At 55.4% G+C, this 16888-nt stretch overlaps 1 protein-coding gene across 2 annotated transcripts; it reads left to right on the top strand.

The window, feature by feature from the left end:
• Positions 1–1954: 1954 nt before the first annotated feature.
• Tff2 (trefoil factor 2) lies at positions 1955–6455 on the top strand. Of its 2 annotated transcripts, none has more exons than XM_010636479.3 (4): positions 1955–2882; positions 4299–4448; positions 5543–5716; positions 6278–6452. In XM_010636479.3, the coding sequence occupies exons 1-4, from the start codon at positions 2861–2863 to the stop codon at positions 6289–6291; spliced, it is 360 nt and encodes a 119-aa protein (XP_010634781.1). In that variant the 5' UTR covers positions 1955–2860; the 3' UTR covers positions 6292–6452. The 2 variants fall into 2 exon arrangements, with proteins under 2 accessions (XP_010634781.1, XP_010634780.1); XM_010636478.3 differs by lacking the exon at positions 1955–2882 and adding an exon at positions 3743–3836 and having other exon boundaries at positions 6278–6455.
• The last annotated feature ends 10433 nt before the right edge of the window (positions 6456–16888 follow it).

Here is a 16888-nt window from a genome sequence, read left to right as displayed (position 1 = left end):
CTGTGTAGTTCAGTCTGGCCTTGAACTGGCAGCGATGAACTCACAGAAACCCTCCTGCCTCAGCCTTCTGAGCGCTGAGATTATGGGCACATGCCACTGTGCCTGGCTGGAATGAGCTAGCATGGAAAATCCTTAGGCTGTTGTCAGAGTTGGGAAGTAAGGACAGCTGAGTCTTCAGTGAAATCAGTACGGGAACCAGAACAATACAAATCTGCCCTCAGTGTGGTATGGCTGAGTGCTAGGATTCAGGAGGACCGAGGGCCCCATGGGGGAGGGGCAGCCCCCACCCCCGGCTTCTCCCGAGGGAACAGAGGATGCCCTCAAAGGAAGGGCTGAAGCTCCCGGGAGTCTGGCCCCAAAGGCCGTGAGCAGGCAGAAGGTGACAGGAAGCCACCGAGCCGGCACTTACAAAGACCCTGAAGGCTGGGCTCAGCCAGGTGGGCCACGCTGGGTTTGAGAGATGAGCAGACTTGGACAGAGCTCCCCACCTGGAGGCAGCCAGGTGTGCAGGGCAGCTGCAGCCTGCGGAGCTCTCGCTGTGCAAAGGGTGGTCCTTGCTTCAGCCCCTGAGGTGAAGAAGTTTCAAGGGGACAGGCTGGCCAGGTGGGTCTCTGAGCTTTGGGACCCCGTCTCTCGGGCGTTTTCACAGGGTGTAGACTTCTGACTTTCTCTTTCAGCCTGAACACGAGCTGTGACCCAAATACAGGGTGAATGACAATAAAAACACCGCCATGAATGCCCCTCGACGTCCTCCCACCGTCCTTGCCCCTGTCCGAAGCAGCTCTGGAGTCCTCTTTCCTGAGAGTCTTTATGGGGTGTGACAAAAATGGGGTAAATGCTGCCGCCCAGAGCCACCCAACAGCAAGGCAGCTCATAAAAACACGACGCTGAGACCTCGTCCTCCTGCGTCCGCGGATCTGGCACCGCGTGACGCCTGGCTCCTCCCACAGTCGGAACGGCCATGACGGGGAAGCCTTTCGAACCCATTCGGGACCTCGACATCGAGGCGGCCGGGACAGCGCAGCTCAAGACACCAAGGAAAGAGGGCTCCAGAGCCGCTGCAGGAGGGGCCGGGACGAGGGAGGAGGACGCTGGACGTGAGGGAGGGTTTGAGGGCGGGGAGACTTCGCTCCCGGCTCTGATGACGCTTGGCCTGTCCTCTGCCTCCCGTCCGTGTCCTCAGACACCAGCTCGTGGCCCCGCGCGCTCCCGTTTGAAGTTCCCCTTTTCTCACCTGCTCTGCCAGTCTTCTTAACCACTGGTTTCTGGCGCCTTGAGCACACCGTGTCCCGATGTGCTTTGCTTTGTATTTCTCTCCCTAAAGCCGTTTTGAGTTTCTGCATCTCGTGGCGTTTACACAGCATCCGGCCGTTCTTTCTCCAGATCCTCTTTCCTGCCTAGCGCACACTTCTTCAATTCCTTCCTCTCCTCTTGCTCCACCCGCCCCAGGTGGGTGAGACTGCGTGGTACTGACCCAGAAGCCCTGCAACTCTGCTCACGTCTTCCAGCCCCTTCTCTCTGTGCTCCGGCTGGGAGTTCCCTCTGGCACTGGTTCTGAGCACAGTGAGTGTCTCTTCAGCGGTGTCTTCTAGTCAATATCTAATTTAAAGCCCAAACAATAATGATTTCATTCCTGATGTTCTAGTTTTCAATGGTTTTTTTCTTCTTTTTCGTTTTTTGATATATCAGGAATCGAACTCAGAGCCTCACGCTTGCCAGGCAGGCGCTATACCGCTGAGCTTCATCCCCGGCCGTGTACTTTTCGATTCTAAAACTTCCATGTGATTCATTTTAGTCCTCATTTCTCTGTTCAGATTCCTTTGTTGTTGCCGTTCTTTCACTGTACTTTTGTTTTCCTTCAGCTATTGGACCGGTTTCGTGCCGCTCCGGGGCTGTGGACAATGCCTGCTCTTCAGTTCACCCTGCACAGGCTGCTGTGTGTACGTCTGGATTCAGCTGTCTCCTAAATTCGGTGTTGAGATCTCACTGCATTTTCCAACGGAGTCTAGAAAGAGGAAACTGAGTCAAAACGAGGCTGCTGGGGTGGGTTCGTAGCTGAGGTGACCAGTGCCTCTAAGAAGGAAACCCAGAAAGATCACCAGATGCTCTGGGAAGAGAAGACGTCTGCGGGCCCCGGAGAGGCCTCGGGAGGGACACCCAGCCAGGCCTCCATCTTGGACTTCTGGTCTGGGGACCCTGAGGCAACAATCTCCCGCGTGGAAGCCCCGGGCTGCAGGCTTTTCGCACCTCACTGCAGACTAAAGTGGCTGTTCCCAGACCTCACGACACAGTCAGGCTACCTTGGGTCTGAGGCACCCCTGATCTCCACCAAGCTGTGGGTGTTCAGCCAGTTGCTCCCCCGGGCTACTGGCTCCCAAAGGTCCCAGCCCGGCTCTCACCCCAGGAGCTCTTCCCCTGCCTGGGGCACTGACAACTCGACATTTGACAAGAGCCCCAGGGACTTCTGCCCTGGGCACTGAGAGCCCAGGCTCCAGAGGAAATGAGGATGATGCCTCCCCATTCCCCAGCCCGACCCACTGTCCTGTCAGCCTTCTGGCTGCGCCACACGTGTGGTTCTCAGCCCATGTGCTGGGGTCGCTGGTGGGGTTCCCAGAAGCCAAAGCCAGCTGCCAAAGCCCTCCTGTCTGTTCCTTCTGCTTCCCCTTTTGCACTTTCAAGGCAGGCAGTGGAACCACTGAGCTAAATCCCCAGCATCACATCGATTTCTTAAGGACCTGCATGGCCACAGGGTCCCCAGGAGGTCTGTGGTCCTGCAGGGACAGTGTAGCAGCAGGGACAGGCATCATCTGGAACGGGCAGCTGACAAACTCTGGGGCAGAGGCAATGAGATGCCCTGGCCATGCAGTCACAGTGGGGAAGAGGTGAGTGACCCAGGACTCACGGGGTCCTCACTCACGGGGGAAGGCAGAGCCATAAGCGATTGAGGGTTAGGGTTTAGAGGGCAGGTGCAGTGGCAGCCACAAAGGAAAGGCTAGAAGCGCAGGGATCAGAGCAGAGAGGGTTTCTGAGTCCGTCTCTGTGGAGCTCACATTCTGAGTGTGGTCGGAGGAGGGGAAGTGGAGTGGGAACACAGAATCCTAGAGGGGATTAAAACCCGCACAAGTGTGAAGTTGAAAGACACAGGGAACGCTGCGCTGCCAGCGGTTCTCGCTCGTGGCATGGTGCGGGCACAGAGAAGAGCCGAACTCCTTAACCAGGAAGCAGCTCGAGCGGCTCGGAGTCCGGCTCTGCACACGGAGAAGGCTCGGGACTGGGGCTGGTGTGGAGGTTTGCGGGGCGCTCAGCTGCACGGCCACTGCAGGGCTCCCCCGTCCCTCGCTGGGGCCTTCTCCACCCAGCGCGCCTCCATCATTTCCATTTCCCCAGTCACCCTGTTCCCAATATGTCAAAAATTCCTGTGGTGGCCGGGTACTTTATCAGGAGCAATGCCCAACTAATCCCTTCCTGGGTGTGACCCCGGCGTCCAGCCCCAGCCATGTGCATGGCTCAGGTCCCACGTCAGCAGCCTGGCACGAGCCAACTTCCTGGCCAGAGCCAGGCGGGGGCCAGCAGCCTCGCCTTCGCAGGGTCCGGCTTCCTCCCGGTGGCCGGGCTATCTCAGCTCCTTCTCCTAACAAAAGGCCACGGCTGGGGAGGTTTCTAGGGCTCGCTGAGCAAACAGACAGGAGATGTTAAATCTCCCCGGCCGGCAGCAGCTGTCCATTCTGCTGGCCGCCCCAGGTGTAGCAGAGTGGACATGCGTCCTCGAGATGCCATGTTCGTCGCCGTGGTCCTCACCCTGGGGCTGTGTGCCCTGGTTGGGGGTGAGAAGCCTTGTAAGTGAGAGCCTCGTGTGCTGGGCCAGGGGGCCAGGGGCCTACGAGCTCCAGGGGTGGCGGGTCAGCCCCTCACCCTGCCGGCCCCGCTCCTGAGTCAGCTTGGGGGCGGAGGCTGTGAAGCCTGCTGGGATCCGATGCTGGCTCGGGAGGCCCCAGGGCACCCTCATTCCAATCTCCAAGAAAGGCCGAGACCATGGTGTGGGCCACCAAGGGGTCAGGATGGCCCCCGGCTACCTGCTGGCCTTCCGCCTCAACCTTGCCGAGCCCAGATGTCTCTGCAGCAGGATCACTGCTGCTGCTGTTCTTGTAACGAATAGGGCAACTTTGGCAAAGGCCATCAGTTCCTTGGAGGAAACCAGCGTTCAAACGCAGGCAGGATGAGACCCTGTCTTCTAGCTCCTGGGACACGGAGGGTCTTCAAACCCTGATCGGAGGGGGTGACCGCCGACCTCTCCACAGCCCCCTGCCAGTGTTCCCGGCTGAAAGTCAGCAACAGGAAGAACTGTGGCTACCTACACATCTCCAGAGACCAGTGCTTCGAGAAAGGCTGCTGCTTCAACTCCAGCATTCCTGGGGTTCCCTGGTGTTTCTACCCGCTGCCCCTTCAAGGTAAACAGAGCCAGGCCTCCCCGGGGCGATGGGCAGTACAGGACGTGGGTCCTGGGCAGAGTCCAGAGCAGTGCAGGCCATTGGCCCGGAGCCAGCCCAGGCCCCATGGTCCAGGTGGTCGGGCTAGGCCTGGCCCAGTTAGCCTGGCTGCTGAGTCTGCAAGCAGCCCGGCCTGGTGAGTCAGGCTGGTCCAGCTGACTGGTGTAGGGCTGACCGGGCTGGTTAACCCCGTGCCGGCTGGTCTAGGGCAGTGGTGGCAAACTTATGGCACGTGTGCCTAGTGGGCTGTTTGTTATCACTGGAGGCTCTAAGAGGTTCGCCATCACAGCCCCAGGGCTGTCAGGCCAGTCCATCTCAGGTGGCGCAGGCTGGTTAGTCTGGCCAACTAACCCAGAGATGAAGACGCCTCGCTTTGAGCAGTCTGAGTACAAACCCATCAGTTTCACTTTATTTGGGGGCCACAAAATTATTTATGATCCTTCTAACTTCACACCCGTGACTTCCAAAGAAGAGTCCAGGAGGAGAAGGAGGCCCTTGCTAGAGCGGCAGCTGTACCCCCAGCAGACTCAGTGTCTGGTGCGGGGCTGAGATTCCCATAGCCCCGGGCAGTCCAAGTCCGAGCCCACCCTTATAGTCGTCCTGCACATGGAGAAGCCGCACACCAGCCCGCCGTGTGCATGGCCCTGGCCTGGTGTGCTCGACCCCATGCAGGGGAAGGGCCCCAATGCCTCGCCAAGCTTGGCAGGAGGGCCTGCAGCCGTGGTGACAATGGGCCGTCCCTCAGGGCAGCGGCGGTGGGTTCCATTGTGGGCCAACATTGCCCCCGCTGAAATTCACTGCCAACCCCTTTGCTGGTCATGGTTCGGTGAGGGGCGCCATTCCTCAGAGCAGAACCAGAGTCCAGCACAGGCAGGCGAATGCCCACGGCCCAGATGCACCCTGACCACCCACTCTGGCTCATTCTCGGTGGGAACTGGGCAGGCTGCGGGGCACCGCAGTGCCTGGGACACTTCCTGCGGACACACAGAGCCTGCCAACCGAGGGCCTCCCAGGCCGCCAGCCTCACGGATACCCTCTCCGTCCCCCCGAGCTAGCGTCTGAGCCGTGCCTTCCGGGGCCAGATTCTGAGCAGTGCGTCATGGAGGTCTCAGACCGCAAGAACTGCGGCTTTCCCGGCATCACCCCCAAGGACTGCGCCTCCCGCAACTGCTGCTTCTCCAACGCGGTCCCCCAGGTGCCCTGGTGTTTCTTCCCCAAGCCTGTGAGAGGTATGAGGCTGGGTCCTTGGGGCAGCAGGGCAGGTGGGGGGCTGTCTGAGGCCGTGGCACCAGCCAGCTGGGCTGCTTTGGGGGCCCCAAGCTGCCCTCCTCAGAGTGCCCAGCCCCACCTGGGTCTGGACACCGCGCGGCCTCCACGGCCTCTACTCCACCCATCTGGGCTTAGATGCGGCCGTGTGCCTGCACCACGTGGCCTGAGAGTCAGCCGGAAGCCAGGCCTGTGCCCTCCTCTCCTGCCACACCTCTTCATCCGTTTTCCCACCCCGTCTCACCCAGAGAGTCTGGGGTCCCCCAGTTGCATGTGCTCCCCTCCCTTTAGAAACAGAGCACCCTGCTCAAAGTCAGGGTGAGAGCTTGCTGGTGCAGAAACCGCTTTTGGTTTTTCCTGCTCTTAGGGTCTCCTGCTCTCAGAGCTTTCTGGGTGATCTCTGGGGGCCCCAAAGGCCCTCCAGGAAAGTTTCCGTCCTGCTGGCCCCATGGAGAGCACCCGGCTGGGAGTGGGGCCGTTGGGGAGGAAGTCCCGCCCCACCCCTGCCCATTTCCCCTCTGCAGACTGTTATTACTGAGAAGCACAGAGTTTCTGTGGGCCGGACCAGCTTCCCACTGCGAGACCAGAGGAAAGGTCAGAGTCTGCCGGTACCCGCTTCAGGCTCCTCTGGTCCCTGGGTCTCTGCACCTTCCTGCCCCTTCTCTGAGCTCGCCTCACAGCTTCTTCAAATAAAGAAAGCCCTTGGCATCTGCCGCATGTCACTTTGTGCTCTTGGATGCAGGGATGGCGGTGATGGTGTGTGGGCACACGTGCAGGGGTGCGTGCGTGTGTGCCCGGGTGGGTGAGGACACGTGTGTGTGCAGTTTGAACACCCTTCCCTCACAGGCACGTGTGGAGGTGTGGAAGGCGGAGCTGGCCTCATGGCCGAGGCCGTCCTGCAGGGGACTCTGTGTGTCTTCGCAGTGGGGCGGCAGTGTCAGCCAGGAGTGCTGAGCTGTGACACAGACTGGGCTTTCTGTAGCTCCACCCCCTTCCCCACAAAGCCTCTGCTCAAGATAATGGGCGTGGCTCCAAGGCCCATCGGAGACGCCAAGCATCTGTCCTGGAGGACGGTAACCTTCAAATGTGTCTCCCCGAGGGCCAGACCTGGCCTGCACCTGCTCTGGGACCCATGTTCTCTCCGGGGCTCTCTGGGGAGCTTCTGTCCCTGTTCCTGTCCCTGCCCCCCATCTCCCTCAGGGACACAGAGGCGGCCAGGTCAGTGTGGTCCTTGGCCGTGGACCTCCTCGGGGGCGGGTGAAGGGCAGGCAGCCCTCGGGTCTTCTGCCCCGCCTGTCCCCTGGCACTGTGGGCTTCCTCGGGTGACAAAGCTACCTTGGAAAGCGATCCAGGGGGGAACTGGCTCCTTGATGGCACAGGGTCTGTAGGAGCGGGTCTGCTGTGCCTGGCCGATGTCCTGGGCGGCTCACCACACAGGGCCTGTGATTCCCAGTCTTGGCTCCCAGCTTGTGGTTGAGGGAGTGTGGATGACCTCGCAGGAGGCATGGGGGGTCTGAGGTAATCCTAGAAGCTTCGGGTGCAGGGAGGGACAGAGGTGTCACACAGGCTGGCCCGGGCCACTGCGGACAGGCAGGTGTGGGTAAGCTCCGAAGGCTGCACACCTGTCCCCACGCCACCATGTACCCCTCCTTTGGGGAAGTAGCACCCAGGAAGCGGGTTGGCGCTCAGGTCGTGGGTGTGTTCACTCACAGGCCACACTCACCTTTACTCCACGCACCAACATCCACGTCTCGGCAGCGGCAGGGTCACTCTGCTTGGGCCAAGTGTCCCCAGCACTATATCTTTGCGTCCAGCCGCCCTTCAACAGCAAAATCACCTGGAAAAGGACAAAACACAAAGTTGGGTGCTTCTCGGGCCAAGGGTGCTTGTGAACACTCGGCCTGAAACCGAAGGCAGAGCTTCGCCCTGCCCCGCCCAGGTGGGCGGGAACTGCCGGCCAGAAACCCACGCGTGCTGAGGCGTAATGTACATCGGTCATGTGTTGCAGCCATCATGCGTGTGACCGGGGCTAATCATTGATCTCTTCACGCAGCACTGTCGGGAGAGGCCCTTCCCTGCGTCCCCCAGGCGGGGCTCAGCAAAGACCCTCCATGTGCCCCTGCCCCATCCTCCTGCGCCCCCTGCTGGCCCCCTCGGGCACAGCCGCCCCACCAGGCCTGTGAGGCGTCAAGGCCTGCACAGCTAGTCCCTCTCCTGTGGTCCCTCCGCTGCCTTCCCACTAGCAATACAAACCAGGGATAAGTTATGCCTTGACATCTAAGAATCACCTTTACTGGGGTTTAATGCGGGCACGGTAAAACCCACCCATTGTGAGTGGCTCCATTCAGTGAGTTGGTGGAGGCGCACAGCTGTGCGGACAAGGCCACCATCCAGATCACCCTGAATCCACCCACACACCACAGTCAGTGCTCTGCCCGACTCCTGCCCCGAGGGGCGGCTTGCTGGGACCGATAGTGCGCTGTGCTGGAGCTGTCTTCTACGTTGGCCTTTCTCCTACTATTCAAAGGACCGGTGTGTTCGGTTGGCCTGCGGTTCAGGGTTTCCATCTGGCCGGCTCTCGGGCAGAAGTGTCTTGGCGGAAAGGGGCGGAGCAAGCTGCTCACTTATGGGGGGGGGGTCACAGGAGTCCCCAGAGACACATCTGCAAGGCTGCCCCCAGGGCCCCCAGCGACCACCTCCCTGCAGCGCATGCAGGCATGGATACCAGTGGATGAATCCACTGAGGGGCCAGGGTGCCCAAGGCCGGTCACCTCACCAGGCCGCTGTGTGTGATCGTACTGCATCCTTTTCTGCATAGTATTCAAGGTGTGGCGTCTTCCACACTGTCGTCCATTCCCCAGTGGGTGGGTCTCTGTGTTGTTTTCAGGCCACTGTGGTGTAAGTCAAGCTGTCAGGCACACTGCACAAGTGTCTGAATGCACTTAGCACACAGCGGGGTAGGCACCTTTGCTCTGGGGGTGGATGACTCTCGGGGTTGCTGGGTGGTGTGGTGAGTGGTGTGATGTGCTTTGTAAGGATTGTAAGGGTTGTTCTCCCAAAGTGAGGTGCCATTTTTCCTTTTTGTCAACAATAGATTAAGACGCCAGCTGCTCGGCATCCACACCAGCGCTTGTTGTTAGTAGCCTTCTGCATTTTAGTTGCTGTCCAGTGAATGTCGGACTGGTCTCTCATTTTTGTCCCTGTACAGCCTTGCTCAGGGATGTGCTGTGCAAATGCTTCTTTCCAGTCTGTGACAGTCTTCATACTTTTCAGCAGCGTCTTCCAAAGAGCAGATATGCTTTGGTTTTGATAAAATGTAATCTTCCTTTATGATCTGCATGCCACGTTTCCTAGCTGACAAACCTCTGCCTCATCCAAGGCCACAGGATTCTCCATCCTATTTTTTTCTAGACGTTCCATGATTTTAGCTCTTATATGTTGGGCCTATGACACGCTCTGAGGTGAATGGCTCGGCATGGAGCTGTCTGCATCCTCACTGTCTGTCCTCTGGAAGAATCGCTGACCCCAGGGACCATGCCGTATTTGAAGCCTTGTTAGGATTTCCCTATGAGGCTGAGGATGGAGATTTTTAATTTGCTCTTGAGAAAAATTTTCCACTGCTTCTGTCTTTTATTTCTGTTTTATATCTTTACTGAACCCATTTTCTTAAACTGCTATGTTTGTTTGTTTTTTTTTTTCTAGTACCAGGGATTGAATTCAAGACCTTGCACTTGCCAAGCAGGCACAGTACCCCTGAGCTACATCCCCAGCCCTAAACTGCTGTTTTCTTCAGGAGACTGCAATATTGATTATGCTCAAAGCAGTACAGGCTGTAAAGAGTTAATCCCACAATTGGCTTGTTTATAGAAGCAAGTCTGGCTGAAGCTTATGTGCCAAGGTCTGAGTAATTTGCACTGAAATTCCATTCCCACAGCTAAAATCTTCTTAACTAGAAGGACAATGTTCTAATTACAACCATACATTCTGTCTGTTCTGCTCCTAATTGGAGAATGCTTTATTTTGCCCTTTATGAGCCTTGCTTACATTAATTTACATAGAAACCACATGTAGTCCCATCCTCACATGTAGCTCTACCCTTGCACATAGCTCTCCTTTACCCCAATTGAAGACCAATAGGAATCAGTGGCTTGGACTGTCCAGCACCTTTATTGGTTGCACCAGCATTGATCGTGCTGGCCCCCACTTTCTCTCTCTCAGTTCTGTCTTTTAGTTTTTGTCCCTTAGGCCTGCATTGTACACTGAGCAGGAGACTGGAGCTTACTGCAGAAGTTTCCAGAAACATTTCAAGGGTTCCCAGTAAGCTTCCTAAAAGTTTACTCATTTTATCTAGGTTTTAATAATTAGCTATATAAAGTAATTCAGAGGAGTCTGTTATAATTTTTAGTCTCTAGTCCTTCAGTAGTTATTTCCTCCTTTGTCAATTCTTTTTTATTTTTTTCTCCTTTGTCAATTCTTGTTTCTCACATTTGGATTTTTTTCTCTTTTCCCATCTTGATTAGGTTAGCCAATGATGTAAATATTTTAACTTTTTGTTATTTAATTTTTTATTTTTTTACTTAATTCCATTTTTCTCTATGGCATTAATTTCTTTCCCTTTTTTCCATTCTAGCTTGTGTTACTATTGCTTTCTTAGATTTCTGAATTGGGAATTTTTTTTATTTGTTTGTTTGTTTGTTGTTTATAAGGCAGGATCTTGCTATGTGGCTCAGGCTGGCCTTGAACTTATGGTGATTCTCCTGCCTCAGCTTCCTGAGCGCTGGGATTACACCTGCACACTATCTCATCTGGCTCCCTGAATTGGGCATTTAATTCACTGATTCATGATTTAATTCACTGATTCAGGATTAATTCATTGATATTGATATGTGTCTGGAACTATGCATATTCCTCTCATTACTACCTGAAATATTCTTCATAGATTCAGAAATGTGTTCTTATTACTATGTTTTTTTAAGAAACTCTATAATTCTGATTTGTAGTGTATCTTTTAACTGCAAGTTTTAAAAACGGAAAATAGTTAAATGTCTGTGCAAGAGCCTTTTAAAATTGTTTTCAAGGAGCTGGGGATTTAGATCAGTGGTGCTGTACCTGCCTCGCAAGTGCAAGGTCCTGAGCTTGATCCCCAATACCAAAAATAAATAAATAAAATAATTGTCAATATTTTCCAGGCTTGTTACATTTGTTCAGAGAGTAATTGTAATATTTAGACAGGTGGAACCTGTTGCTTTCTTTGTGAACAAATATATCGTCTGATTTTGTAACATTTCATGTACACTTATGCAGAAGCTGCATTACCATCAGATTTATTTCAGGCTTGAAAGAGAGGTGAGGGCGGAGCTTAGAGGCAGGAGCACATGAGTGGTGCGCACAGGTCCTGGGTTCCATCTCTAGCCCTGTGAAACACAGGAAGTAAAGTGGACCCCTGCGTGTGGGTTTATTTGGTAAGCTCTGCATTATTAATCACATTGTTTAAATCTTTATTTTTCGACTTTGTGTTTTGTTTACCCAACTTGTCTCTGCCTAGAATGATGTTTCCATTCGCAGTTGTGGTTTTCCTCTGTTTCTTCTTACGTCTCACGGTTTCTAGGGGATCAAGGAAATACACCCTTCCTCCCTCCTCAGGGTTTAAAGGTTCTTGCCACTTCCTCGCTGGGGACCACGGCTTATGAAGTGTCCCCTCGTCCAGGTCTCTTTCATCTCCGTTAGGGGTCGCGGTCCTGCTCCTGGCTGGGACGTCTGGTAGGAAAATCACTTCTCCTCACTCGACGGTTTAAAACTCTATATTTTAAGGGATAGATTGATTAATTTTTGCTCTGAAGGACTATGGATTAAAAACAAAAAGCCAAAGGAATACTGATCCAGAGATAGGAGCCTCTACTGAGGAAGAGGAGGAGGAGCAGGAGGAGAGGAGAGCAACCCTGCAGACCCACCGTGAGCTCTCCGGCAGGTTCACCACCTGACGCTCTACGATCCCACAGGGTGCGTCCAAGGTCTCCAAAGCAATGTTAAAAAAGAAAAATGCAACTCTTCTATAGATTATATTTTCTTTGAGACACTGACCTCAAATAAATTTATATCCATTCACTGTACGCTCCCCGGACCATTACGAGGGTTTGGGGTCTTTGCTTAGTTGCCTGCAGGATGGGTGTGGATGTCCAGGGGCGGATATGCTGGCTGTTATTGTGCAGAAGGCTCTGATGGCCCTGTGGTTATTTATTAGCTGCGGATCGCTCTGGCGCAAGGCCCTGGGCGGGGTGTACCTTGGCACAGGGACTGCACCAGATTAGGGTTCCATGGCCCTCATCACCACAGGGCCTGCCCTCCAGCCAGCTCAGTTCATTCTCCCTGGGGTCAACTGGTGGGTGACAGACCGGGCCTGGCCTTCCTCGCTAAGGCCTCTCCGATCCCTGCCCAGAACCAACCAGCCACCCAGCACCTCATGCCAGGCCTTGGGAGGGCTCTGCACCCTGATGCCCTGGCTCTGTGCCTGCCCTTGCCACACCTCGCTGGCCAGGGCTCCTGCTACCCACACAGGGCGACGGCCAGGGCCTGGTCTGCTGGTTCCTTGACTACGGGAGGTCCCCTGGGTGCAAGGGTGGCCAGGGCAGCAGGAAGCACAGCAGCCCACAGACCTTCTGCAACCATAGCAACCACAGCATGGCCAGCCCGGGGTCAGTGCTGTTGCTTCAGGCCGCACGGCTACCACTCCTGGGCTTCGCACCTGCCTCGGAGGGCGGACAGGGACAGCCCTGGGGATATGGGGGACTTGACCGGCACCCAAGGAGCTTGAACCTGCCCTCCTGCACCTTGGCAGAGATAAAGTAGCAGCGGGCAGCATGGGTGCTGCTTGGCCCTGAACCGGGCTTTTGCCTCCGCACTCCACCCCCGAGAAGTCCCAGCTCCGCTCCCCTGCGCCCCAGCCTTCCCCGCTGGGCACTGCTTTTGTTAACTCGGCACACGGCCCCACACCCGACCACTTCTCTGCGTCTCCATTTCTTTTCCGTGAAGGCCTCCATGCGCATAAAAGTTAAACCGTTAAGGTCAAGTAAAACCCGTCTGCCTCTCCCTTGTTAATCTTCCCCCGTGTCGGGTAAATCTCAGAGCTGTCACAGGACGTAACTGGGGAGAGGAAGCGTATTTTTGCCTCCCCTGTGACAGCGAAGCAGCACCTTGGTCCCTGAGCAGCCGCCTTCCGGAGCCTGCCAGGGTCTCCCCACCCGCACCGACTGTCCTGGAGCCCGGCAGACAGGCTCCTTCTCGAATCTCGGGAAACTCATCTGGACGCAAGTGTAGCCTTTGCGTCAGCAGAGCCCAGCTCGGTCTCTTCCCCCCAGGACCTCCTCTGCCACACCCCACGCGTGTCCTCCGTCCCCCACACATGCGGACCCGAGGCTCCTGAGTGCAAACGACTCTGGGGTCCGCGGTGCAGGGCTGCAGTTGGGCCTTCCCAGCAGGGAGGGGCTGGGTCCGCACACCGCACCCCCTCTCCTGCCCCCGTCCCCTCCCCCCATTGCTCCACCGTTTCCCTTCGAGAGGTCTCTCCCCACTTCCTGCTGCCTTTTATTTTGCTCTTTATCTATAATTTGGGTTTCTCCCGTAAGAGAAGCTTGTGCGTCTGTCTGGCTTACGTTGCTGTGCATCATTTTCCTACCGATGGCTCCGGTTTGTCCTTCCGTACAGCACAATGGTGGACACCGACGCCTAAATGTCACGTTCTCTTTACCACTCTGTTGATTTAACTAACCAAGGAGGTGAAAGACTTTGATAACGGAAACTACAGTTCTCTGGAAAAGGAGTCAGAGAGGGCATGAGAAAATGGCATCCCTTGCTCCCGTGGGCAGGACCAACAGCCCCAAGACGGACCCACAGGTCCACTGTGACCCTGAAGCACCTCTGTGTTAGCTCCAGCCCGTTACCACGTTGCCACCAGGGGGCCACGGCCACGTGGCCGCGAAGGCAGCTCGGGCTGGGGTTTCCGATCTCTGGGGATTAGAGGTTTATCAGCAGTGACCACATCCATCCCTGGTGCTGTCGCCTCCCTGGGGCTGGGCTGACTGTTGTGCACACAGTGCTGTTTAATAAATATTGACTGTTTGCTTTTGGTTCAGTTCTAGGTCTCCCTGCCGGAGATCCACAAACATTAACTCCTCGGTAAATCTCCTTAAGACCTTTAAAAACAAGATAAGTGGAGGGCTGTCCTGGGAGTGAATCATCTGTTCAGGAGCCTGGGCATTTATCTCCTTGCAGGTGGATATGCAACACAGAGCCGCGGTGGCTGTGGGGACACCCGGGCACCTTCATGAGGGGCCCGGGGAGGCCTTGGGACTGAGGACCGAGGGCTGCTGCTCAGGGACCCCTCTGCTGGCAGGGTCTGTGCACTGAGTACCGAGTGAGGCGCGCCTGCCTGGGGAGGGGTGCACCCTTGGAGGCCCCGATGTGGAAAGGGGAGATCACTGTCGGCTGGCTTCCAACCCGGCCGCTGTCCACGCTGCACCTTTACCACAACCCCGCTGGCTGCTCGTTGGACAGCCAGTGGCCTCCCAAGAATCCAGAATGACTTCGCCCGTGCTCTCCTCTGACCTGCCCTGAGAGGCACAAGGGGCACATGGACAGTGGCTGTGGCCGGGTCCCTCCTGTCCTCTGGCTGCTCACACCCTGGGCCTCCCTCGGTGCCCAGCCAGCTCTGCCTCCTCGGGTGGCTTCAGCAGCTCAACTCCTGCGGCCCTTGGGCACTCACAGGCGGGACGGGAGTGTCGGTCGCCTGTCCCCGTGGGGACCGCACGGGGTGCCCTGTGCACTCTGAGGAGGTGGCCGGGCTCCGTCCACTGCTGCAGTGGGGCCAGGCCTCCTGTTTACTTTTCTTTTTAGCAAGCACGAGTGCGCTCTGAGACAACGATAAAAGCATAGCATGATGAATACCTAATCAAGGAACACGCTCCCTCCTTACTGCAGGGACGAGCCCTGAACTTCGCTCATGTGCTGCTTGTTTACACAAACGGCGGGGCTGATGTGTTCACACCAGCATCGCCGCACACGCGTGGGTTGTGGGTTGCACCATCCCCTTACACAGCTACAGTGTCCCTGGGCGGTTGGAATTTTTCTGTGCTGTTAGAAATGTTTATATCAGTGCCCGTTTGCAGTGCGGAACGTTTACATTCATCTCAGGGGTGGGAACCTGTACTTAACGCACACCGATTCTTTCTATTCCCTTCCCCTCCTCTGCCTCCCCACACCCTCCATCTCTGGATCTCCTTCCAATTTGCAAAAGATCTGTTTCCGCTTCCTCATGTCCCACTGTCTTTTATTTTTAGATTACTTACGTCATCCCTTGGAAGAGAAACCACGCAGGATTTAAGTTCGAGCATCTGTTTTATTTCCTTTAGCACCATGGTGTCGAGGTGCATCCGTGTTCCACGGCCGCGTTTGTCCTGCGCTGGCCTCGTGGTTGTGTCACATGCACAATGCAGGGCTGAGAGAGGAAGTCGGGGGTGCTGGGGAAGCTCGGGGCCCGGAGCCCACAACAGAAAACGACATGAGGCAAGACTTCCATGCCGTTACGCTAGACGCCGCTGGGCTTGAGGAGGGAGCCCAGTCCTCCTCCAGCTGGACAGACCTCCACGGTGCCGATCGGGCTTGCAGGCGCAGGCCCAAGTGGCCTCCCAGTGCCCAGTGCCCAGGGGGCTCCTCACAGCCCTGCCGGCCTCGGCTGCTTTGCTTCCTGGCTCCCACACTGTCGAATACTACCCTGCTTTTAAAATAAAAACTTTATAAACAGCCATGTTTCAGACGCTTTTCCTTCAACAGTGTCCAGTATCACAGGCGTCTCTACGTGTGTGAAGCGGATTGGCCGGATGTGGAGCTCCTTTTCTATTTGCCTTGATGCCTCTTATTTCGTAAAGAAATAAAACTGTAAAATTACCTCCTTCACCCCTCCCTCTCCTCAGTCCTCAGATTGAACCACTGCTCTGAAGTAGGTGCCGATAACCCCCACGCATACGCAGAAGCGACACATAGCTTCTAAATATAATCAGAAAGGCCATGTAGCATTTTAAACCTGCATTTTGCATTTAACTTTTGAAATGTATTCATATCAGTAAAAACAGATATGACTCTCTTTAGCATATGTATAACAACATCCCACGGAGGGCTGGGGATGTAGCTCAGTGGTTCTGTCGCCTGCCTCACAAGGGCAAGGACCCAAATTCCATCCCTGGTATCAAAAAAAAAAAAAAATCCCACCGAATTCAATTACCTATTGCTAGACAGCAAGGCCTGTGATTCCCACTTCCTTGCCGTAGAAACTAATTGTCTTTCATGTTTCAGGGCCGTAGTCTCACCTTGAGATGGGCACCTGCTGCTGTCCCAGCCAGAGCTCCCCGATTCCTGCTAGGCTAAGAGTAGGTGAGGGCAGAGTAGCCAAAACTGTGTATACTCACAGCGCTCTACATTTAGCTATACAACCCCAAGCTGGATGGGCTAAGCTTGTTTCTTGAGGCCCTGCCATGGGGAGGTTGCACAACAGGGTCTGTGAGAAAGAACAAAGCAAATAATGTCGATTCTCCCTGCGGGGACTTTGGAGCACACCAGACAACTACGGTAGCTATAGACACAAGTCGTGCAACTCCCCCCCGATGAGCTGAAGAACCGAACGGGTGGGGAAGATACACTCTTTGTATCTTACTTTGTTTCCCGTAACTGTTGCCTCGAAGATTTCGTAGGAGTTTCTTAGACGGCACCCTTCTCTAAGGCACAGTAGATGAATCTCACTCAGCCGAAGTTAAGGCTATCTGTCCCTCCTGGCCTAACAGGTGACCAAAGGCATCCAGCCGCCACCTGGGAGAAAGCGCATGAAACGCCCGTATTGCAAGGAATGCTGAGGCGGACGCACCCAGAATGACTGTGATGAGAAAGAGGTGAGCAACAGGACGTTTAGCAGATGTGAACAGGAAATTCACCGCAAGGAAGCCTAAGTAGGGCTGCGGATTTAGCTCAGTGGTTCCACTGCCTGCCTCGCAAGCACCAGGACCTGAGACTGATCCCTGGTACCAAAACATTTAAAAAGAAACCTAAGTAGCCAGTAAAGGTAGGGAAAGAGGTTCGACCTCACTAAAATC

This window comes from Fukomys damarensis, unplaced genomic scaffold (genome assembly GCF_012274545.1).
Source record: "Fukomys damarensis isolate Sample0158 unplaced genomic scaffold, DMR_v1.0_HiC HiC_scaffold_24, whole genome shotgun sequence".
Classification (NCBI taxonomy): Eukaryota; Metazoa; Chordata; class Mammalia; order Rodentia; family Bathyergidae; genus Fukomys; species Fukomys damarensis.
Note: the sequence above shows the minus strand (reverse complement) of the source record. Positions and strands in the feature narration are given on the sequence as shown.